The sequence below is a fragment of the Misgurnus anguillicaudatus genome, chromosome 5 (genome assembly GCF_027580225.2).
Source record: "Misgurnus anguillicaudatus chromosome 5, ASM2758022v2, whole genome shotgun sequence".
NCBI lineage: Eukaryota > Metazoa > Chordata > Actinopteri > Cypriniformes > Cobitidae > Misgurnus > Misgurnus anguillicaudatus.
In genome coordinates, this window is record NC_073341.2 from 8,160,931 (window position 1) to 8,185,439 (window position 24,509).

The 24,509-nt window shown below is 38.2% G+C and overlaps 1 protein-coding gene across 1 annotated transcript in view; it reads right to left on the reverse strand.

Annotated features, from left to right (window-relative positions):
• cacna1db (calcium channel, voltage-dependent, L type, alpha 1D subunit, b) overlaps positions 1 to 24,509 on the reverse strand; it is a 193,086-nt gene that overhangs the window by 131,537 nt on the left and 37,040 nt on the right. Inside the window, exons 12-15 of the mRNA XM_055167221.2 lie at positions 10,851 to 11,008; positions 4,776 to 5,001; positions 457 to 664; positions 152 to 272 (exon numbers count right to left, since the gene is read on the reverse strand). Coding sequence (XP_055023196.2) covers positions 152 to 272; positions 457 to 664; positions 4,776 to 5,001; positions 10,851 to 11,008 — 713 coding nt within the window. The remainder of the gene's footprint in view (positions 1 to 151; positions 273 to 456; positions 665 to 4,775; positions 5,002 to 10,850; positions 11,009 to 24,509) is intronic.

The window sequence follows — 24,509 nt, forward strand, 5'->3', positions numbered from 1 at the left end:
CCCAGTTTTCTCGTTTTATTTCATTTGAGGTTGAAAAACAAACTATGAAAATGTTCACAGACCCATCTGACTTGACCAAAACAGTGTTGGAAAAATGTTTGCTGTAGTAAGAATGGGTGTTTGAGTAATTTCATCAAGTATGAAAAGATACAGTCACCACAGATAAACAGGATGATGAAGTAGATGCAGACAAGCATGCCTGAGGAGGAAGGGCCTCCATATGCCATGATCCCATTGTACATCACTGTATTCCAGTCCTCACCTGTCAAGATCTGTTCATAAACAAACACACACAAAAACAAATTATGCAGCTGGAGAAAACCAAGCATACTATTTATGTATGAGTACAATACAATAATAAAACCATGGAAGGGAGGGCCAAAGCATTACAGTAAGCATCAATTACAGTGACATGCCTGTAGGCAGGTGTAAACATTCAAAAGCGCACATACACACCTGAAACACCGTAAGCAGGGCTTGAGGGAAATTATCAAAGGTGCTTCGTTTAGTAACAGTCTCGTCAAAGTTGAACTTGCCGCCGAAGAGCTGCATTCCAAGCAGACTGAAGATGATGATGAAGAGGAAGAGAAGCAGAAGCAGGGACGCAATAGACTTTATGGAGTTCAACAGAGACGCGACCAGATTACTCAGAGATGCCCAGTGACTACAAACAGAAAGGCAGGGCCTCAATAACATGTTGAAGGAACAGGTCATTAAAACTAAAGGACCTTATTCGCCCATTTTAAACCATGTGCTCAAGTGTAGAGCCCTACACAGTAGACGTCTTCACGCGTCCACATAGATCCAAAAACCTGAGGTACAACTCTAGCGGGTTCGGGTCTAAAATTTTCATGTGTGCCTTGGACAAGGGTCCGGTATAATAATAGTGGCATCGGCTCTCGGGTAATTTCATTTGCCGAATGGACCAAAGAAAACACGAACAATCTTGCGTGTGTGGTCAATGTCCTTTTCCAACCCCCTCTCTGCAGTGGGCCAAATTGGTTGTGAGGCCACCGGGGTTTCTTTCTATCTGACTGGTGCGTGAAGGGCTGCAGACTGCACACACATCGGTGCGGTTTACATTCGGTCCAGCCACTGGTTCGTGTCAGACTCAGGTCTAATTTTCTCGGGTTTGTCTTGGGTCTGGTCTTTCTTTAAAAACAGATTTTTGCATGTCGGGTTTGGGTAAAAAACTTGGGTCAATTTGCGTTGTTTCGTGTCAGGTAGATTTCTCTGAACCTGAGAAGACCTCTACTGCACCGCATATCATAAAAAATAGTTTTGTTTGTTTTGTAAAATTCACAGCTCCCATTCTCTCAGATCTTTTCAAAACATTTAAAATCATTCCGCAAAATTTTGCATATCTTGCCAAAGAAATCAGCAGAAATAGCAAAAAATAACTCTTAACACAGATTTCTTACACAGCCGTACTAGTCTTGCAGCAATCAAAGCAGTTCAGTATTGTTTTAAATGGCAAAATAGGAGAGATGGGGGACTCAAGTCAAATGACTTGACTCGGGTCTAACTTAAGTTGCAAATTTTAGGACTTGAGACGTGACAAATATTAATAAAATACTTGACTTTGACTTGACATTCATGACTTGAGACATGACTCGAACTTGAGTTAAATGACTTAAAATAACTTTTTTTTAAACAAAAGGAAAGCGCTATCTAATAAGCAGAGATGGGGACTCAAGCAGTGTTAATTTTGTTGACGAAGACTATGACGAAAAATATTCGTCAACTAACCTTTTTCACAGACGAGAACTAAATAAAAAACGAAATAAAAGTCAGATACGATGCAGAGACTGTAACATCTAATGTGTTGTCCTTATCTTTTCACATCTTATTTTTGGAACAACAGACTTTGTGATGTCTCTCTTATTTACTTGAACTCAAAATCGACATGAAATTACCCAATGTCTTAAAATAATACAAAATGTGTTAAATAGAATAACACAAAACGATGTGTTAAAATTAACACATTCTTAGAGTGTTGTGCTCTTACCCTTCTTATAAAACCCTATACGGATCTTTGCATGTTTTGATCATTGTTCTGAAGCTGATCTCTTAGAAAAGTCTTTGACAAAAGTGCAATAATCTTTTTGTTCAAAATTAGGTATTTCTGAAGAAACCTACGCTGTTCTTTCATTTAAAATATTGCATGTTTATATACATTTAAAAAACAACATTTTCTGGAATGCATTAAACTTTTGTAAAAATTGGTCTTCAGTGTAATTGAGTGATTTTGAGTGAAAGCCTATACAGTAGATAGTTTATGGGGATTCACATTAATATATTGTATACACAGAAAAATATCATACAGCATAAAAACTTCAGAGATGCAAGCAGAGACATATACTTTTCTCTCAATTTCAATTTAACATTTAATAAATTTCACTCACTCCAATCCTTTTTTTATACTTGTCCATGGTCTGCCATATTAGAGGCATATTGAAAGAGTTGTCCCCAAACACTTTATGCTTTTATGTTGGACTAAGTTCAGGTACATAACATTATGTTTTGTAATTTCGATTTTTATTTAGATTTTGTGTGGACACCTTTTAAATAAAAATAATTTATTTAATTTAATTTTTTTTTTTAAAAATTTGCAAATAAAACTCTCAGTCCATAACTACTGTAGATTTAACGGTATCTAATATCTAAATTTAGTTAAATCATCAAACATTTGTATGACTTGCTTGACCCAAGCTGCGACATGACTTGAATTGCTTGACAAAGCAGTGACTTGACTCTCACAAAAATTTACTCAGACTTGCTTGAGACTTAAAGGTTAAGACTTTAGACGTATTTGTGACTTGCACATGTGTGACTTACTCCCACATCTGCTAATAAGCATAAACTGTCATGACTGAACATGGACAGGGTGTGAGCAACCTAGTCATGCTGTTAAGGACATGCAGGAAAGGGAAATTCAATACAAAGAGAACTTACCTCACTTAATATTATTTGCATTTTTCATGTGTGGCTCTTGATTTGTATATTTCTGTTCATTTATAACCCCATTCACACAGACCTTTGGTCCAAGAAAATACCCATAAAATTGCCAGACAAGCGTCTGTGTGAACACAAACTCGTCCCGTTAATCTTCTGGGATTGTTGCTGGAAAGAGGACCTAGTCAGATACACGGATAACCCTCTATGTGAACAAGAAGCCGCAAGAATGCCGTAATGGGCGTGTCGTAGTGAGGATGCGCGCGTCATCACAACACAAGTTATGGTTCAGCTCCTTACAACGAGAGATAACATGCATATAAACATTCACCATGAGAAATGTTGCAAACTAGATTGTTTATGCGTCTCATTTATCATTTCCTGATAACTGCTTCAATCTAGTTTAATATCTAAATGTCCAGGTAAGAGTCAAGTGTTCAGTCAGTTAATCCTAAAGGCACCGGCGTTATTGGCTGCAGCTTCCTCATCCACAGAGCGGACGCTGTAGATACACAAAGAACTATAAAGGTTTTTATTTTAAGTGGTTTTAATGCTGGTAGGCAATCAGTTATATTATGGCGCTTTGCATTTTGTTGATTGTTAGATTAGAGTAATTTATAATCTTTAAAACTGCATCTAGATGCAGACGATGCTACAGTTATTCTGTCATCTTAGTTTAATTTCTTTCCTTATATATAAGGCTGGCGACTTCATTAAAACAATATTTGAACTCCATAACTTATTGCTAGCCGTTTTTACAGATTCTCGAACTAGCAAATTACCAAAAGGCATTCTGGGATGAGCGAGCGGTGCTGAGCGTATTGAGCGAGCGGAGCGGAATTTTTGGAAATGCGCTCTGATGGAAATATTACCAACCCGCTGAACGCTCCGCTCCCGCTCCGCATCGCTCACATGCTCTGACACATGTACCGGATAAAAGTTGTTTACGTTTGAATTTATGTGCTCTACATACGTCATCTGGTATAATTGAAACGACTGGTTATGAGCTATGTACAGACAAATTTGATAGACACTCGTAGTGCCCAATAAACGGCTCTGGGCATTCGTAAACCATGCCTGAAATACGAGAAAATGAGCATGTGGTTCCAAGACCACGTCTCATTCTCTATGAGACTGGTCTGGTGTTAGCCAGGCTAATGAGGTCAATCAATCGCAATGAAACAATTATTTTATAAGAGTGAAAGCCCTAACTGCAGACAGTTTAGCCACATATTCAGGCTGTATCTATATACTGTATACGGCTATGTGCAAGTGACATGCTTGTCAAGTATGCAAAACACGCAGTGAGCAGCTAGCCCCCAGCACCAGGGGAGCAATTAGGGTAAGGTGCTTTTGCTCAAGGGCACCACAGTCGCAACTCACTCATCCATGAGAGTCGAACCGGCAACTCTCTGGTTACAACCCTGGCTCTCTAGCCACTAGGCCAGGGCTATTACAATCCGGTCCTGGAGGTGTACCACAGAGTTTAGTTCTTACCCTAATCGAAACTTTATACTATATTAATTTCCAAATAATCTTGTGACTTCCATTAGCTTCTTCAAGTGTGATGGTTTATGGTTGGAGCCAAACAGGACCAGCATTGAATAGCCCCGCACTAGGCTATAACTTTTCCAGACATGTGTTATGTATGTCAAAATATTGTAATTAGAAGTTCCTGACTGTAAACCCACCTAAATGTTTGTAACACTCATAAGAACTTGACATTTTAAAATTACATTTAGGTTGACAGCAAGGTATCTATACATATTTGGTTATATTTTACTGTTAATCTTGTCAAAACATTCTCTGCTGTTACTCACCGAGTGACTTTAAAGATTCTGAGGAGACGAACACACCGGAACACGGAGATGCCAAGAGAAGACATGAACTCCAGCTCCACAAGGATCGTCTCTACAATGCCTCCACAAACCACGAAAGAGTCGAATCGGTTGAAGAGTGAGACAAAGTACGCCTCAAGTCCCAGACTGTACATCTTTATCAGCATCTCACACGTAAACAGGGCTAGCAATACTTTGTTAGCCACATCTGCAAACAAACATCACAACAATGAGGTTAACAAAGTAGGACCATTTTTTCTGAGTAGGCAAGGGAGGGACAACTGAATGGGAAAATGATAAACTGTTCAGAAAAGCCTGAACAGTTTGGGCATCTCTCTTGCCTCCCCTGAGCCCACTGACTTTTAATAGACCCCTAAAGCATAGGGTGACTGAGTGGGGGTAACTGAAAAGAATGGATAAAAGTCACATGAGAAATGGCAATGTCTCCACATGGCCATGACTGGATGATGCTCATCAATACAATGTTTCTCACATCATCCCACCTCTTTGCTCAACTTCCTCAACTTGAAGCAGTTAACACTGAGCGTGAACAAGTATAAATTGTGAACCTATTTTATTTTCTACTCTTATTCTTCTTATTATTATAGTGTGTTTTTTATTAATCCATTTGTACAAGTTCACAAACTGTATGATTTGTTAATGAGATGATTTGGAGGCACCAGACAGCATTTTGAATCATGGTTCAGCACGTCACATATTAGCAAAAGTGTCCCTTGTAGTTGGTTTTTAACTGTCATGTTAGGAAAACATACATGCATTCTTTAAAACATCTTAAACAAATGTGGCAGTTTTTCCATTATTTGAGAGTACAACATTAAAAGCACCCACCCCGCTAACATCCCTCTCATTTAGACACCCCTGCTTTATGGTCCTTTCAGTAAAGCATAAAGCCGAACACCCAAATTAAACAACCATTTTTTAAACCAGGTTTTTATCCAATATAGACCAAAGGAGTCATGCCCATTGAAATTGAGGGGCACATGCTGGCACATGAAATGCATTCCTATAAATGTGTTGGTAACGCTTTACAATAAAGCTTGTTTGTTAATAATTAGTTAATGCATTAAAATAAAATAATGATCAATACTTCTACAGCATTTATTCATCTTAGTTCATCATGCGGCATTTACAAACACAATCCATAAACACTTCTCTTTTTGTCTGTATTAGTCCATAAGAATAATACATATAAAAGGTTTTGATGTTTAATTGATATTCATAATTATGAAGTATTAAGGGTAGCTGTGCACACCATGCCCCCTTAAAATAATTCGTATATGATGGCCCGGTTGAGACGAGAGCAGGGAACGCTGTTATGAAGACGCTGTGATGCCTGTCAATCAAACTGTGGAGGTGGTGTCAAAGGTGGGACGTTTGGCATTACACATTTAAAACAATAATTTCTTACTCTTAACCAGCACTAATCTTAAAAATATATATATCTTGGGAAAGGTCTTAGATTGAGGTTTTTTATATTTCATCCCCAATTTGCAAAAATAATCATATAGTTTGAGGAATATTCTAAAATGTTACTGGCTAACAGGTGAGCCCAAAGTGTTTTATACAGTAATGGTGCCACAGTCTCATTTACAGTTTCTCCGATAGGTCAGCCAGTAAACGATATCTCATCGAGGGTGCCTTCACAGCTCAAAAGTTAAAGCAACACTATGTAGTTTCCATGTAAAAATGACTTACAGCTCCCCCATGTGGTTGAAAAGCACAACAGTGCCTAGTATCAGACACTCTTCTGCAGGCAGGGGGAGGGGCGGGGCGGGGCTGTGTGCTCTATAGTCCACCGCCACTTTCAGGTTGTGCTTGTAACAGCTAGGAGGCTGCTCAGGTTGCAGCAACAGTACAATTTGTCCAGTTAAAAGTTGTTCAATCACTGAAATAATTTTAGAGACATTATTTAAAGGTAAAAAAACGACATAGTGTTGCTTTAAGTTTAATCAAACAAACACCCTACAAAGACTCCCCTGAACAACTTCACTGAAGTCTGTCCAATGCTGCTCATCGGGTCTGTTTACCGTCATCTAATCACCCTAGTGGAACCATTGAGGCTAGGCCAACCAGGGGGACCGGCTGCTGTAAAAACCCTGCTGGGCTGGACATTACAGGGTCCGGTTCAACACACACGGTTAAAGATGACTGATCAACACTGCCTGTCAAGCGATATGCAACTCCCTCTTGCGTGCCAAAAACATGCCTGAACCAGACCATTACTGAGGTTTCCTTTGGAGAGATCTGAAATTGCAGTTCTACCATCTGGCACCACATGCAGCCCCTGCTGTGCTATCTTTGCCCTGCAAAAACACATGCTGGACAATAGCCAACCTGGTGATAACATCCACCATTCTGTCCTAAAATCCTTCTACGTGGACAATTGTCTACAAAGTTTCACCTCATCAGAAGATGTGACACAGTTTGTTGACAATCAATATTGTACTGGCAGATTGCGGCTTCGAGCTGAGACAGTGGTCAGCAAATAAATTTTCAACAATAAGTCACCTTTTCCAGCAAAGGCTATTTCTGGCAGTACAGCCCTTTGGATTTCTCGAGAACGAATAAACATGCAAGAATCCACTCTGGGACTCCTCTGGAACCAGGAGACTGACACCATCTCCTTTAAATACCAGGCCATAGAAAGCACTGACACAACCATGACACGTATATACAAGATTCTGGCTAGACAGTATGACCCTTTGGGCAGGAATGGGCAGTATTTCAAATACATGCATTTAAAATACGTATTTGAAATACAAAATAGTATTTTGTATTTTAAAGCCTTTGAAAAAAATGAAATGTAATTTGTATTTAAATACATTTAAGATGAGTATTTTTGTATTTTTAAAATACTCAAAATACTTTGAGCCAGTCAACCAGTCAGGGTGCTGTTTTCATGCATCAACTAGTTCAGACCAGACACAAGAGTTCAGGTAAGCAAATATATCTGTGCAGCTTTTAGTAGGCAATAATTGAAATGTTGGAGTGGGAAAAAAGCAAGGGCAATTGAATTATTGGGTGTGATGTGATTTGTGTTATTATAACTGTCGCGAAAGGAAATTAAAATTCACACTTGCATGTTGGCAGGCACTTGCACGTTGCACGACTGAGATAGAGTGTGGAACGCTGACAAATAAGCTTACACTTTTCACTTAAAGAAAAACCACAATTTTTTAATATTTTACTATGTTCTTACCTCAACTTAGACAAATTAATACATAACTATCTATTTCAATGCATGGAGGAAGAGCACTTAGTTTGCAGCATTTTGACCTCGGCGCGCAGTAACATCTTCACAGGAGGGATGATGTTACTGCGCCAGAGGTTGAAGTGCTGCAAACTAAGTGCTCTTCCGCCATACAATATAGTTCTCATTTTTATTCACTTAAAAATCACCACGTTTTATTTTGTGCCACCATACTTACTCGTGTAACTTCTTATGTAACACTCTTTGAATGGGGAAAACATGGAAGTGTTTGCTGGCTTCTAAGTATCTAAACAGGGAAGAATTAAGGAATAAATGGGACTAGGCTAAATGCTAACACATTCATGACACGCTGGGATGTATTCCATGTATTTATGCCCATCTCTGCCTTTGGGTCATTTCATTCCTTATACCACACAAGCCAAGATTATTATGCAACGTCTGTGGGACAAAAACGTGATTGGGATGATCTACACTTGGCCAATGATTTTCTGCAAACTTGGAAAGAGTGGCAAGAAGAGCTACCATCATTACAGCATATCAACCTCCCTCTCAGTGTTACTCCAGACCCTTGAAAGACAGAAATTAGTAAACGATTCCAAAGAACAATCATCTGTTCCTCGCCTGGAAAGATTGTGCTGCTCTTACTGGAGTTCAACTCACTACAGTAATTCAAACAGAGTTAACCCTGAGCATAGAACCCATCACCTGACTGACTCCACCACTGTCCTCATATGGTTGCAGTCTGACACATGTTGGTTCAAGGTATTCGTGGGTACTCAAGTGCTCTAATATGTGGCCCAAATGTCCAAACCCTCTGGGCATAAATGATACTGAAGTACGCAAAATGGATTCCTGTACTCTAGTCAGTTTAAAACCTTTGAGGAACTAGTAGAGTCTACTGCTCTTCACGGGGCAGCCGACAGGGTCCCACAGCCAGCACAACAAAACAGCTGAGATGAGTGTTTTGCAACAAGCCCAGCAGTAATGTTTTCCTGATTATTTTTAAACAAGTTAAACGTTTGGTTTAAGTTTGGTGCACCAGAATTATTAAATATAAGCCTTGATTTAAAACAGATTTAGGCCTAATCCTTGTTGGTGCAACCCACCTTTAATATTTCACATGCAACAAGTCAGCCAGTGCACAATTATTTTTTATGCATTTTAATTTTCTGTGGATAATTTATTTTGTTAAACTACATAAATGCCATTTTTTGTACTGTATCCCAACTGTTAGAATAAAACATCAATTGAGCAATATAACATGCACTTTTATTCAGTGTATATAAGCAGTATTTTGCTTTATATGTTAAAGACACTACTGATACAGTGAGAAATTTACATTCTCAGGAAAATAGCTGCTTATCAGTTAATCATTAATCGATCGATAAGGTCAATCAACTAACAATTAATCGATAATTTTCATCCCTAGTAAGAATATAAAAAGTCTCTTTATATTAGGCTAAACTATATGGGCTATGTCAGTGGTTCCCAACCTTTTTAGCAAAAAAATATATCGTTTGCCAAGCCATGCTATGTTTTATTTGCTGGATTAAAGAGGAGAAGTTATGAGGAGAAGTTAAATCAGGTGTTTCAAAACTTAGTTTTACCCTTCATCTTTCGTCCTCTGATTCTTCTTAGTGTAGCCTACTTTTACACTCCGCAGTCGGCATTTCCCATTAAAAGTAAACTTTTTTACAATGCTTTCCTCACTAAAATCAATCTTAGGTCAATGACTGGACAAACGAGAGACATTTTCATTAAAAGTAAATTAGATGTGTGCAACACTCCATTTACTGTAGAGGCTTCGTCTTTTCAATACTTTAAATTTGTTAAATATTCACTGCTCATAGGCAGATGCAACTCCTAGATGCAATTTGAGTGCTGATCTTCATGTATGAAATAGGAATATTAAAACTAAATGTGTATTAAAACAAGAACAGAGTTTGTGTTCTTTCACTCCGCTCAAAGAGAGTGCATACGCACAGTCAAGAGCATTCGTATGGTGCACATTTATTTACGACAAGTTAATTTTTTTATAAATACCGATATTTGCCTGGAAAATTGTGTACACATATTTCTATGCCAATTTTGTAGCATAGTCCCAGGTCTATCCATATGAGCTCAAAGATGACGGGCCCGCATTTATGTCAAAAATAAGGTGGATACTAGGGATGGGCATTTATCTAATTTTTTCATTTCGAATTAATCCATAGGTCTGAAGAATGAGTACTCCATTAACTGGGAGCGGGGCAATCAAAGGGGCAGGGCATAAGCATCATAGTGAAAATGAAAATATTTTATTAAAAACACTCAAATAAAACTTAATTTTGATGAAACAATGTAATTTCTTTCTCCCATTTTTTAATACATTTAAAAAAAAATTGGTCAGACTTTGCTTAAAGCGCACAGGGATGCTAGCAATGCTAATGTCTGGCCCATGGCACTGAATGAGCATTCCTTATCAGTTTAATCGGTCAAACAATACTTATTATGCAGGCTGACTCAAGATAAAAAAGAATGCAAAGTTGTAATTGTAAAGACATCCTTAACCGTGACAGCAAGTAGACTTTTGAATCTGCAAATAATACTAAGATAAGGTACATATTTTTGGACCTGTGAGGTTCTCTACCTCACAGAAAACTTTCTGCATGTTTACATTTAGTTTTTATTTATATGCCTTTTGGCTGGTATTACAATCTGGTGCTATTATCCCTACACACACACACTATGTAGAAGCCACTGTATTGTAAACCTTCCTTGAAGAGTGTTGACTTAATCAGTTAAGTTGATTACATACATTTTTCAAAATTTAGAAGGTGTCTTACCCTGGACCTCCGTGAGCCATTTGGGTTGATCGTAATGCTCAGATGATATGGTAAGGGTATTCAGAAACACCAGCAGAATGACCAGCCAGTAAAAGATGTCGGATTTCACAACAGCTCTGCATTTCCTTCGACAGAACCTGTTCCAGCAACCCCAGCGGCTGCAGAGATAAGCAACATTAGAATACTTATTTTACATTGAGATAAAATGGACATGCAATGATTAAAAAAGGATGGTAAATGAAGGCTCAATCTGTAAGTACTTTTCAGAGTAGAGTGATGTTAATTTACACCAAAGTAATCCAGCAGTGATGTAAATAAATGCAGTAAGAGTGCCTTATTAATGCATGATAAATAAATGCTTCATAGTAAGTATAATCAATCCTGGAGAAGTGACGTCTCCAAACCCCAACGTATCGATACTGGGGTGCCTCAAGGCTCCATGCTTGGACCACTGCTCTTTTTGATATACATGACATCTCTGAGTTCTGTCATTCGAAAACATGGCTTTTCCTATCACTGTTATGCGGATGACACTCAACTTCACTTGGCATTCCACCCTGATGATCCCACGGTTTCTGCCCGCATCTCAGCATGCCTGAGGGATATCTCACTCTGGATGAAGATTCACAATCTCCAGCTTTACCTTGCTAAGACAGAACTGCTTGTCATATCATCTAAACCAAAGATTCATCACAACCTTTCCATTCAGCTAGGCTCCTCGACCATCGCGCCTACCAGGACAGCCCGATACCTGGGAGTGGTCATTGATGATCAGCTTAGCTTTATGTGGCCAGCACCACCCGCTCCAGTAGATGCATCCATTACAACATTAGGAAAATTTGACCTTTCCTATCTTGCTACACAAGTTCTATTCAAGGCTCTTGTCCTGTCCAGACTGGACTATTGCAATGCGTTACTGACTGGACTCCCAAGCCTGCACAACCAAACCCTCACAAATGATCCAGAACGCAGCAGCAAGTTGCTCGCATTAAATACAAATCTCTGCTCATGTCCTTTAAAACCACCACTGGTTCAGAATCCCCTTACCTTCACACGCTTATACAAACTCATGTTCCCTTTAGATCCCTAAGCTCTGCCAACGAGCGGCATCTCATGGTGCCATATCAAAAAGAAGAAAAAAAATCACTATCGCACACCTTCTCTGGATCTGTTCCACATCTGTGGAATGATCTGCCAGTTGTGACAAGATCTGTTGACTCTGTGGCCATCTTTAAGAACTAGCTAAAAACCCATCTCTTCTGCAAACCTCTCACTTACTAATACAAAGCCGCAACTGTATGTAACTTTGCATTTCTTTATTTTTCCTTTTGAAATGAAAATCTCTCTAAATTTCTGATTTTACTAATAATGCAGTTTATATGAAGAAAGTTTGTTGGTGATTGCCAACATATGACAGTGTACCCACTCCCACATATTCTATATTCTTTGGGGGCAGCTGTAGTCCAGTATTTACAGAGTCAGGCTTGTAAACTGAAGGTAGCCTGTTCAAGTCTCACATCGGCAGGTGGTGACTTTGGTACTTTTGAGCAAGGCAGCTTAACCCCAGATGCTCCCTGTGTGCTACAGTGGTAGCTTCTCCCACTGCTCTGTGTGAATGACTGATCATTAATTATAGTGCGAATGTTCACTTACCAGGATCACTTACAAATGCAGAGGTCCCATTGCGAGTATGGGTTACCATACTTGACAAAACATGTCACATCATCTAGAAAGTCATCAAACTTTTCAGGAAACTCTAGTCGAGGTCTCAACGTGGGCATACTGTTAGGTAAGGAAAGCGGTACCTGAGAAATTTAAGAGGTAGAAATGGGAGACTCTGCTGTAGGTCTGTGAAGGTTTTGTACAGATCACACCAGTTCCTCGGTTAATGTGGTTAGCCCAGTTAGTCTGGGCGGAAAAGCTCATTGGTGAGTTGGGTAAGCACTGCTGGATCCTGCTGGATTGGGTGAGCACTTGCAGCGAAGTCTTCTGTAACAATGATTCAGGCAGAGTTGGATCCATCTGCAATGATTTTATTAACAGGAGTTGTGCATACAAGAGGACAAGATGAACAGAATAGTGCCGCAACTTGTCCACAAGTTTAAACAGGCAGCAATAATTGTCGAAAACAGGCAGAGGGTCAGGGCAGGCAGCATACAATCATACATGGTAAACAGGCAAATGGACAGGGCAGCATTCTCCTCCTCGTGCTCATCCTTGGATCCTCTGTTAATCTCTATACAAAGATAAGGAAAGTATTAATCTATATCTCAGTGACTGTCAAGAAGTGTGTGTGTGGGGGGGGGGCAACTTAGTGACTCCATTTGGTCTGTGTATCCTTGACAAAAGACCAGACCAGTAATAGTATCAACAGGATGAGTACTACAAACCTAGATCTGTTCAAGGAAATTGGTGGATGCACTACACAGTTTCCTTCTACATTCCACCACCAGACCAGTCACTGCACCCATCCAAGCTACCGTAGTTGCAGATCCTATGGTAAACGCACCCTACTCTGGTTTGACGGAGAAATGCAATGGCTTCTTACTCCAATGCAGTTTCAGCTGGTGCGAAAAAAACTTTGGGGGGCACAAACAAACTCAAAATCAAACATTTACTGTAGAAATGCAGGACTGTAAATAGCCATTTATCAGGTGATGAATATCATAACTGCTTAGCTAAAAGCACGGTCACATGTTCATAGGACTGGGCGATACTTTCGACTTTATTGATTAACTTGAATGTGTCGTTTACATCAACTTGTTTGCATGAAAATCGTTTTTCTTTTTTTCATCCACTGACTCTCCCTCTCATTAGGGATTACACTATCAGAGCAACACACTGCCACCAACTAGGCGGGACTACGAATTACATTTAGTCAAGTTGGCAATCTGCCAAAATGGCATTCAGATTTTTCTTTATTTCTTAATTCACCACAGAGAAAGCTAAGATTGCTTTTATTATAATCACACTTCTTAACGGCAAGGCATCACAATGGGCAGAGACTATATGGCACCAGTCTGGACCAGCTAAAACGGTTTCAGAATTCCTCAATTACATCCGGGAAGTGTCTGGTAAGCCCTCTGCCCTCTCTCTTTGATAAATTGTATCATTTAAAATGAGAAAAAAACGTGTGTCCGACTTTGCCCTTAAGTTCCGTACCGTAGCAGCAGCCAGTGGCTGGAACGAACGAACATTGATTACCACTTACCGTCAAGGTTTGAATCCCATCTCGCTGCTTATGATGACATCATTAGATTGGAGAAATTCATCCAACTATCCACCAAAACCATGGAGTGTCATGGACACTCGCTGCTAACAAAACCTTTCAGAAACTCAAGACAGCCTTTAGTTCTGCTCCACAACTCCTTTCTTGTTGAGGTAGATGTTTCACGATCCGGAGCAGTGCTTTCACAGCAGCAGGGGAATCCTTCGGCTTTGAGGATTGAAGACACTGCTTAAACATATGAACCCTCGGGAGGCACGCTGGGCTCTGCTCCTCACACGGTTTGACTTTTACCTATTGTCCCCACTCCAACAATTTTAAGGCTGATGCCCTCTTCTGTCTCCACTCCCCAGAAGTAGTTTTGAAGCAGCCTACTTAGTTTTAGTCAGTCCAATCCAATGAAATAATGAGGAAACTATCCAAGTTCACCCCCAAAAATACTCAGCCGGGTTGATTCTGGCAGTTACAAGTAGGTCATCACATTTTCCCTCGTTTCTGGACAGGCATACTTCTGTGTGTGTAATAAGCTTGGAGACAGATAAGAATAAGCAAGGTTTTAGATGTCTGGTTTGCTGAATGCAGGAACTGGAGGAGGCATTGGGTGACGCTTGACTGTGGGCAGTGAGCAATGCATATGGATCGTCTCAGCCCTTTTACTTGTGAATGGCGCGGGGTGCGACGATCTCAGCTCATTTCAGGTAATTAAGTACAGGAAAAAGATTGTACCTGTCCTACTTCTCATACAATTTACAAAAAAATATAATATTTTCTTTCATCATTTAAAATTAGTCATTACAACATTATGTAGACATTTCTCTTTTGTTTGTCTGACAAGTATTTTTTAAGTTACAGCTAATATTTCTGATGTGTTTCTGAAGGGAGACTTCACTGAGGGAGAGAGAACAGAATGTGCATCATGTTTATTTTCTTAATTTTTGCAAAAAGCACAACATTCTGTTTTTATTGGGAGTGGACACAAAAAAACAGACACTAACATTTAAAATGTATAAATCATATCTGTATGTCCAAAATCAGTAGAGTAATCTAAGTCTCTTTGCGCAGAGATTAAAAAAGAAGAGGTTGTGCATCCTTATAATATAATTAAAGGTGCCATTTTTCCATTGTTTTCGAAGCTTTGATTGTGTTTAGAGTGCACAATATGACATAAAATGCAACATTTTTCACAAAATTTACTTATTTGTACAGCATTGTTTTCACTGTTCTAAAAACGAGCTGATGTCTTACTTGTTATATATTAAGTCCCTCCTTCAGAAATACGTATCGAATTCTGATTGTATAGCTGGTGCAGTGTGTTGTGATTCGATAGCAGTTTAGCACACGTTGTCCGGAAAGGCCATGCCAGATTAAGAGAACTGTAATTAGCAATAGGGTTATTATCGTAAACAAAAACTATCACGAAAACTGAAACTATTTGTGAAAAAAACATTTTCGTTAACAGAAATAAAATAAAAACTAAGATTTAAAAAAAACGAAAAACTAAACTACAACTATAATGTGGACCTGCAAAACGAACTAAAACTAAATAAAATTTAGGAAAAAATCAATTGCGTTTTCGTTTTTTAAATGTTATTGGATAAGCAGTTGAACACTTGTATTACCGGATCATAAACTATCAGATGTTGCTGGATCATTAACGACCAATGGGTGGCAGACTAATGTCTATTAGAACTCCTGACCTGCACAGCAGCGTCACGTGATGTGTATGACGCTGTCCGGGCACTGGATCCCTGCCCCCGAGCCAACAGGCCGGTTCAGAAAATATAATCTCATTGCTAACAGTTAGTTAATTAAGACAGGCTTTCTTCTGCTGGCAAACCCTTAAAATAACTTAAGGCGGCTTAATTATTTCAGTGTACTGTATACCACAAAGCATTTAAACGTGGCTGAAAACACTTGCTTGGCAGTGTTAGCGGACACTTTTTGGTTGCTATGATACAGAATGTCTACTGAACTAATCTGATACTATTATATGCTTTCGCGGATAATCAACAATTGGTTTAGTCAACAAATAATTATATTATGTTAGTACAGGGATGTCTTCTGGTATAGAAATTGACACTTGTAGACAGAACATTAAACTTTGCATTGACTTTTAGTTGTTGTGCACAGAAATAAGTTTGTAAGTAGGATGTGCTGATTTACTCTAAATTCTGCTGGATTATTTTTAACCCAATGCTGGGTAAATATTAGACAGAACATATGTTGGGTTATAAATAAACCTATGCTGGGTTGTTTCAATGAAATGCTGGTTTGTTTCAATGAAATGATGGGTTGTTTCAACTAATGTTGGGGTTAACAACAATCCAGCATGGGTTTGTTTTATTACCAAACATCAAGGCTTTGTACCGGTTCACGGAACGAAAACAAAAAACAGAATCTTTTGATGTTTTGCAAGGAAAAGAAACGAAACCAGAAACTTTCCAAAAATATATGTTCTGGGACAGAACTTTTTTTAAAAAATAATTGTAACCGGTTAATACTGTTATTTTTTCCGTTCTTCAACAAGATTTCTGTGCAATATGACTCGGTGAAGTTCACTTCCGGTCGTCGTTGATTCATCGGAGAAATGAGAAGCTTGCCACCAGCAAGTAGTCTACTCAAGCCCAAGCCTCTAATGCTAAATCATAAGAGGTAAATATTGTAGGCTATCAACTATCTCAAGATGTTTGTGTTTTTAATATTAATTAGTGGTTTAACGGATCGCAGTTGATACAGATCACGACTCACAGTCCGGCTCGCATTTGATTTGCGTATTTAAATAATGAAAGTTGAAAGTTGATAATTTGCACGTGTTTCAAAGGCTTGCAAATGTTAACACTTAAGTGATTTTAAACAATTTAACCGCTAAAAGGCGCTAAAGTGAAAATTTTCTGTACACACAGACACACATGCGGTTGAATGTGCCCGGTCCAACTCCAATCAAACATGATCATCGTATGCCCTTATTATCCCTATTATCCTTATGCCCTTCAAAGATCAGAAGCGCTGTTTGGAATTCGTCCTCCGTCTGTGTGTTTAAAGGTGTAGCGGAGGATTTTCTCGAATTTCAGAAAAGAACCGCCTTCTCCACTTTTTTAAAAAATGCTAATGCGCAACACTCCTGATTGACAACTAGGAGGACCAATAGTCTTGATGATCCACCCGGAAAAAGAAAATCCTCCGCAAAACCTTTAAGTGCACTCAACAAATGTAGGCATGTCAGAATTACAGTTATGCCGCTTACATAATGTAGCCTTTTTTAATGTTTGATAAGATTTAAGGCAAATTATGTAGACTAATAATTTAAGTTTAATGTCCTAATGATCAGCCTACTTATTTGTATGTCCCACAGCTGACATGGAACGTTATTAACCGGTTTGGGAACTTTATTTTTTTATTCTAACCAGTTCAGGAACGTCAACTTTAAGGTTGAACAGAAAACCGAAAACGTTAAAATACTGTTTCTGTTCGAAACGAACCAATTGGGAAAAAATTCTGATTCAAAGCCCTGCCAAACATGTATATTTATATAAGAGAAGCTCGTTCCACCATAAGAGCCTTCATTCCAATATTTACCATAGTGGAATAAATAAATGAACGCAAATGAATGAAACAATAAAAAGCTATGCATATATGAACAAAGACTGCCAATATTTTTTAGGAGAGAACATATGAAGACAAGATTAAAATATTGTGTATTAATTTAATAAACTAATTATTGATAGTTTTTAGTTTATTCACTAAAATGATTCTATAGCCTATATGTTTACTTTACTGACACAGCCCAGTGTGCCCGGGATGGTAAAAAATTATTACAATGTATTCCTAATTAAATTACGTATACTTATTAACTTACTAATATATTACTTATCAGTAATCAATCGTTTTTTTAAGGATTTAAATGTTACTGATAGTAACAGTTTTTGATTGGAATACACTGAAATACATCACTTCAGTCGGCATATCACATGCAGTGTAGTCGCACTAGTCAGTCCCAGTGCCACATGGACAAGCCTGCTGTTTCACGTTCAAGATTAAAACGTTTTGCTACGGTTTAAGGGGTTTAATGACATGTTTCCTGGAACAATGACCAAACAGGGTTTGAGATACTTTTTATCTTGTTTGGTGGGTGTTTCAGAACTGCAGTCCAATCAGCAGCAACATTTAAATAAACCGCATGTTACTAAAGAGAGCGCACAATGGGTTCAAGTTGAAATGTTCTCTTACATTCTGGACAGCAAGGACAGTGACTGTAACATCAAGCGTATTTTACAGTATTAAACACATTTATAACGTTAACGTAATTATAATTTTGAACAGGCTCCAGAAACATTTTAAAAAAACACAAAGAATGGCCTCTCAGCTAATGTAGTTGCAACTCTTGTCTCATCACAACAGGGAGTTCAACGCATCACCATTTCCGTTTAATAAACGTTGTGCAACATTTTGTCGAGGCTGAACGCAGCCCTGTTTACCAGCTCCATGTCCCACCAACCAACAGTCCTTGCTTGTTTGCACTTTTTTATCAATAGGCTATTGTTATTAAAAGATGTTTTATGTATATATTACTCTTGAATAATAAAAAAATGTGTTTGGTCTGGTGTTAAAAAAGAAATATTTTAAACGTATTTAATTGGTTTGTCGATAGTGAGCGCTGAAATGTTTGTTTTTTTGCTAAGCATAGTGCCACCGCTCGACGTTAAGACATGACTGATTGTTACAGTGAGACACGTTATGGTTCTGCTGTGATCTTTGAACTATTTTCGCTGCTAAAACAACAAAACAAAGTCAATATTGCGTCTAAAACGTAAGTGACTTAATTACTTGTTTAGTGAACTGTCATATGAAATTGGTGTCACATTTTCAATTGTGATGTTGCTTAACTGTATCATGTTATTAAAAACTCCACATTTTTACCGCAGTATGTTAACAAGTTTAACTTACATCGTTAACGCAATGTTAAAGGGAAACTTCACCCATTTGCATTAAGCTTTGTACCGTTAGAACCCCAGTCATGTTTTTGAATGGTCGTGCACCATTCCCTCAGCTTCCCCTGAGAGGGGAGAAATACTGATTTCAGTGAGGCACTTCCTTCTTTCAATGATGTAAAAATCGTCATTTTGCGTCATTGAAAGAAGGAAATCCTGTATCTCTATTGAGTGTGAAAGACTACAGACACTCATTCCTCATTTTTCCAAGGTGGGGGCTATGGGTGGGACCCACTCACGCTTCAGACCAATTACAGATAAGTGGGTGGGACTTACGAAAATATACGAACACAGACCGAAAAAAAACGATCAGCCGCCATCTTTATGCTAAGCTAAGCTAAACAGAAGTTGTGGAGCGAGCCAGAATTCATGTTACAATAACAGTGGAAGTTAATCAATATTACATGGAAGAGGGTGATTTTACAAGCGTGATGCTCTAATCCGCTGTTCATTGCACCTTTATGAGCCACAATACTGCAAAGAGCTGAGGCAGATGTAGGAACAGAAGCCAGAGGAGAAGCCGGAGCATGGGCGTCGGCTGGGTAGAGGAGCCGGGGGAAGACACCGCAACCATCGGCATCTGCTGCGTAGAGAAGCTTGGACAGACTACTGCCTGTATTCTCGCTGTGTGCTTGCTTTATTACATTTCTGCATCAGATAAGGATATGGACGTTTGTTTGGTGAAGGTTTCTAGGCAAGAGAGGAACTTTGCGCGCGTTTGGAACGTTTATTTCACGGACATGTTTCGGTTTACGAGCAGACGCGCTGCGGAGTATATAAGCTTGGACGGACTCGCGCCGTTTGCTTTCGGTTTAACATTTCTGGATCAGATAAGGATATGAACGTTTGTTTTGTGAATATTTCTGGTCACGTGCTTATTTCAAAGACGTGTTTCGGTTTACGAGCACAAGCTCCAAGAGCTGAGGCAGCGCGTCTGTGGAGATATTATGCAGGGGACACGTTTGTGTGCAGGATGCAGGGATAAACGGACGTCTGACTAAAGTGAGTGTTTATATTTTCTTTGTTATACTAACGTGGCATTTATGTACACAATAGCATATCTGAGCTGTGTTTTATATGTCTATATTGTGAGAGCAGTGAGGCCAATAATAACACAAATGTAATTACAGTAAACACGAGACAAAAAGAAAATTGGTAAAACTAAATAAACATTTAAAATGCATACCCTTTTTTTAAGTACTTGGAAAGACATTTGTACTGCGGATCTGAAACTGCACGTTACTGTTTGAATAAGACTTTGCTACACACCAGGCCAGAGTGTTATTGTGTGTAACACAATGTAACATCACGTTTAAAAGTAAATCATGATTGGTGTCAGTCAGACACAGTGGTGGTGGCTATTTTCTTTGTTTTACTAACGTGGCATTTATGTACATAATAGCATGTCTGAGCCGTGTTCCGATTAATGGGAGTGGCTTGCAGAGCTGTGCATTGTGGTGCATAGTGGCAGTTGTAGTTTTTCATAAAAATGTGCTCTAAAGTCACATTTTGTCTTTTCTCTGTCAAATAGGCACAAAATTCTACATTTATGTTACATTTTGACTACAAATATGACTCACTTTCCATAAAGATTAATGTTCCTATCGGTGAAATGGCCCTTTAACTCACTTTGTGTTTGCTGCGCTCATCTGTTTAGTGTAATTACATTATGCACTTTCGGTCGCCAGTGAGACTAAAGGATGTATTGGTGTTTTAATCAGGCTAGGTTACTTGTCTGTTCGGGCAAGTAAAATTGTGTTTTACTTGGCTTTTTAAAAAATCCACTTGTTCCTAATAAGCAGACAAGCATTGATGTCGAGCCCTGCAACGTGTGTGTTTAGACTACTTTAGCAGGCTAGGTCCAATCTTTACGACTCCTCTGTTGTATTGCGTCAATGGAGAGGTACGTCAGTTCTTCCTCGTTTTTTTTTTGTCCATTTAATTCATAATTAATGATATTATGCATTGCAGTGAGGTTGATCTCATTTGTGCCCCCCTGAAAAAAATGAAATGCATGTCTACGAATTTGTGTCTGGCGCCGGGTCTGGCATTAATTAAATTTTTTTACGTTCAAAACGGATCTGAAAATTACGCATCCGCAGATAGTCACAGCACCTCACGCAACCCCTTTGCGACTCTCCATAGGAAATTAATGACTTCAGGTTTATTGGCTGTGGTTTGTTGTGTTCAGTGAAAAGGCGGCTTTAGTCAATAATTCAGAATATTGTCGTCATCTAACTGCAAAGTAGAGTGTTTAGTCCAAACCAGCCTTTCCCTGTAGTAGAGATATGGCCGAAGCCGAATAGGTTATTCGGAAGGGCACGGATAATGACTTCAAAACGAATAACAAATTCATCCGAATAACAGAAAAGAAATATTCGGCCAGACACAGTCAAGTGTTTGCTGGAACAGCGCTAAATTATAACCCCCTTAAAGCACGAACAATGTGTGTGAAGTGAATGAGTGCAATCATTGAAATGAATTTTCTGTGTGTCTCTTATTTAGAAACCCAAGCTTTTTTTGAATAATTTAAAAATCTTAAAAACGCTGCTAATATCAAACATCTTTTAACCCAACAGTAAAAAAATCAAACTTTTCTTTTTTTGTTTAGTTTTATTTAATTACACAAGACCAGAAAAGTGAATAAAATATTTGTTAATAACTACAGACTATGGTAACAGATGACATTTTAATTACTTCAAGTTGAAGCAAGCTTTATTGTCAATCTAGGTGAATATAAAACAAGTAAGTAGATAAAATATGAAAATGTAATATTTTAAAAGCAAAATTTAAACTGAAGATTACTGTGACAAATTGCAATTAACAAAAATTAAGTAAATAAATAACTAATTAAATGTTTCTAATTACCTCATTGTTTAAAATCATTTTGCTTTTTTTGAACTAATGGTCAAAACTGATTTTTAAATAATAGAGTTTATTTGAAATTTTAAACGAATATCTGATTTATTTAGATTAAGATTAATGAGAAAGTTTTTTTTAAAACAATTTATGTTCGCGCAAACGCTGTAGGAACATAGATAATAATGAGCTCAGCAAGTTTGTTGTAATGCTTATTATGCTTTTGTGAATTCTTCTCAAAACAGATTTTTTAAAACTATTCTGTGTATATATCGGTGTGCGCACTTGTGCGTCTGCGCGTTTTGGATCTGTCAGTCAGAGTCTTGTCGATCTCGAAATTCCTGCATGTTTTTAAACTGAAACCAAAATGTCAGACGCGCATGTGGACGGACACGCATCTTTGTAGTATTAGGCTAATCATGTAGGACGGTGCACCTCTCAAAAAACAAAATAAAGATAATTTTAGATGTTAAATTATTAGAGTATTGAGATCGCTAGAAGAGGAATTATTGTAGGCAACTTATTTTTTCTGAAAACCTCCCACTCATTTAGACAGCATGCCTCACATATGGAACTGTGCTGACAGACACAATAAATGCTTAAAGATGATGTACAGTATTGTCCGGGCCATCAAGTTAGTTATTTAAATTGTACAATACAGTGATGCATAGCACATATGCACAAGCTGTATGGAGCTTTGAAAATTAGTTTTAAAAATAAGTTTTCTTTTTTCATGCGTATTAGTAATGAGAATCAGGTAATATGTCTTTTCGATTAACATTTTGTATGATTGCTTTTAATATAATTTTTTATAGATATTTAGTTATTTAAAGAACCACACAGATCCAAAATCGAAACTGACCTGCATTGCAGTGTGTCATGTAGCTGTCCATCAATGTAAACAATGTGCAAAGTAGTTGAACCAAAAAGTGCACGATTAATAAAGTTATTGGCTTCTAAAGTAGGGAGTCGCCTCTGAATCGCTGAAACGAGTCGTTATATGGATTGGATCTCCTGCCTGACTTTTTCCACGTCACACGAGATACTAATCTCCACCTATAGCCTCACCAGTGGGAGAAACAAAAACTATGACCTGCCCACAGCTAGTTAGTGTGTAAACATCATATCACCCTGTGTTTTCAATTTGTGTTGTTTTCACTACCAAAGGAGACTTTTTCAAGGAGGGATATACTAAACGTGTCTGGCTGTGAAGAATCAGTGTTTAAAATTAATTTTTAACGGAGGGATTTAGACGTTTGTCAATGAAAGATGGTTCAGTACCCACTTTATTTGGAAAGACATGCATCTTCTAACCACAACCTGTAAGTATGATTATATCTACATACTTGCTTAAATTAGTGTAAAATGTTAGTTTTTATCGCTTGGATTAATGATGAATGATGTCGTTGTTTAAACTCTTAATATACTGTCAGAGAGTCACGTTAGCAAGCGGCTAACGCATGCTCACGGTTTTGCTATGACCCGGTTAGTTTAACATTTTACACTCATTTAAGCATTTATGTAGTTTCTGTCGTCGTTTTTATTGCTTGGATTAATGATGAACGATGTCCTTGTTTAAACTCTTAATATACTGTCAGTGAGTCGCGTTAGCAAGCGGCTAATGCATGCTCACTTACGGTTTTGCTATAACCCGGTTAGCTTACATAAATGCTTAAATGAGTGTATGTATGAGTGTGTGTATTGATGTCGATAATGTCTTCTCAGTAAATCATGTTAGCCCTAGGTCAATACTTGTTGCACTATTGTTGGTCTGTGCCACTGATCTGTGGTCTGCGCGACTGATCTGTGATCTGTGCGAAGACTGTGTCAGTTGGTCAATCAGAACAGAGTAGGCTACTGAAAGGTGGGGTTTAGGCAGACTGAGTCGTTGAACGGCTTCACACGAATCATTTGGGGATCTCTGAGAAATGGGGTAATTTTAAATTTATATTTTGAGAAAATTACATTGTTTTTTGACCTTGCATGCATTTAAACCTGTTGTCCAGGACTTATAAACAGTGATAGGACGCTTAAAATTGGCATCTTACTGGCTCTTTAAGTTATAATTATAGTAAGAAAGAAAGAAAGAATGCATTTAAAATGCCATTTTCATGTAATTTGACAAACTTCCCGTTTAAGACCCACTCACTTCCGGTTCCATCCGAATACAAATACAGATACAAATAATTTTGAGATTGTTACAAATACAGATACAAATACTGACTCCGCTGCCCACCCCTACACTGTAGTCCTTGAAAATCGAATTCTTGGCATTGAACTTGAGCTTTATAATCCTGCAAATATCATTTATGCTCTAACAGCAACATTACATGAAAATGCAGTACAGCTGTTCATTGTAGTGATTGCTGTTAGAGGTTATAATTCACTTTAGTCGAATTTTTGTCTAATCATTTACATGTACAAACACACATGTACATACAACACAATGCTTTGGGTTGACTACACTAATCATTCACCTGAAATTGATCATCTTCAGTAAACGATGCTTGATTTAATCAATTCAACCAAGCGCTAATGAGTAAATTAACTTTTTTCTGGAATACCTTTATGTCCAAATCAAAGAAG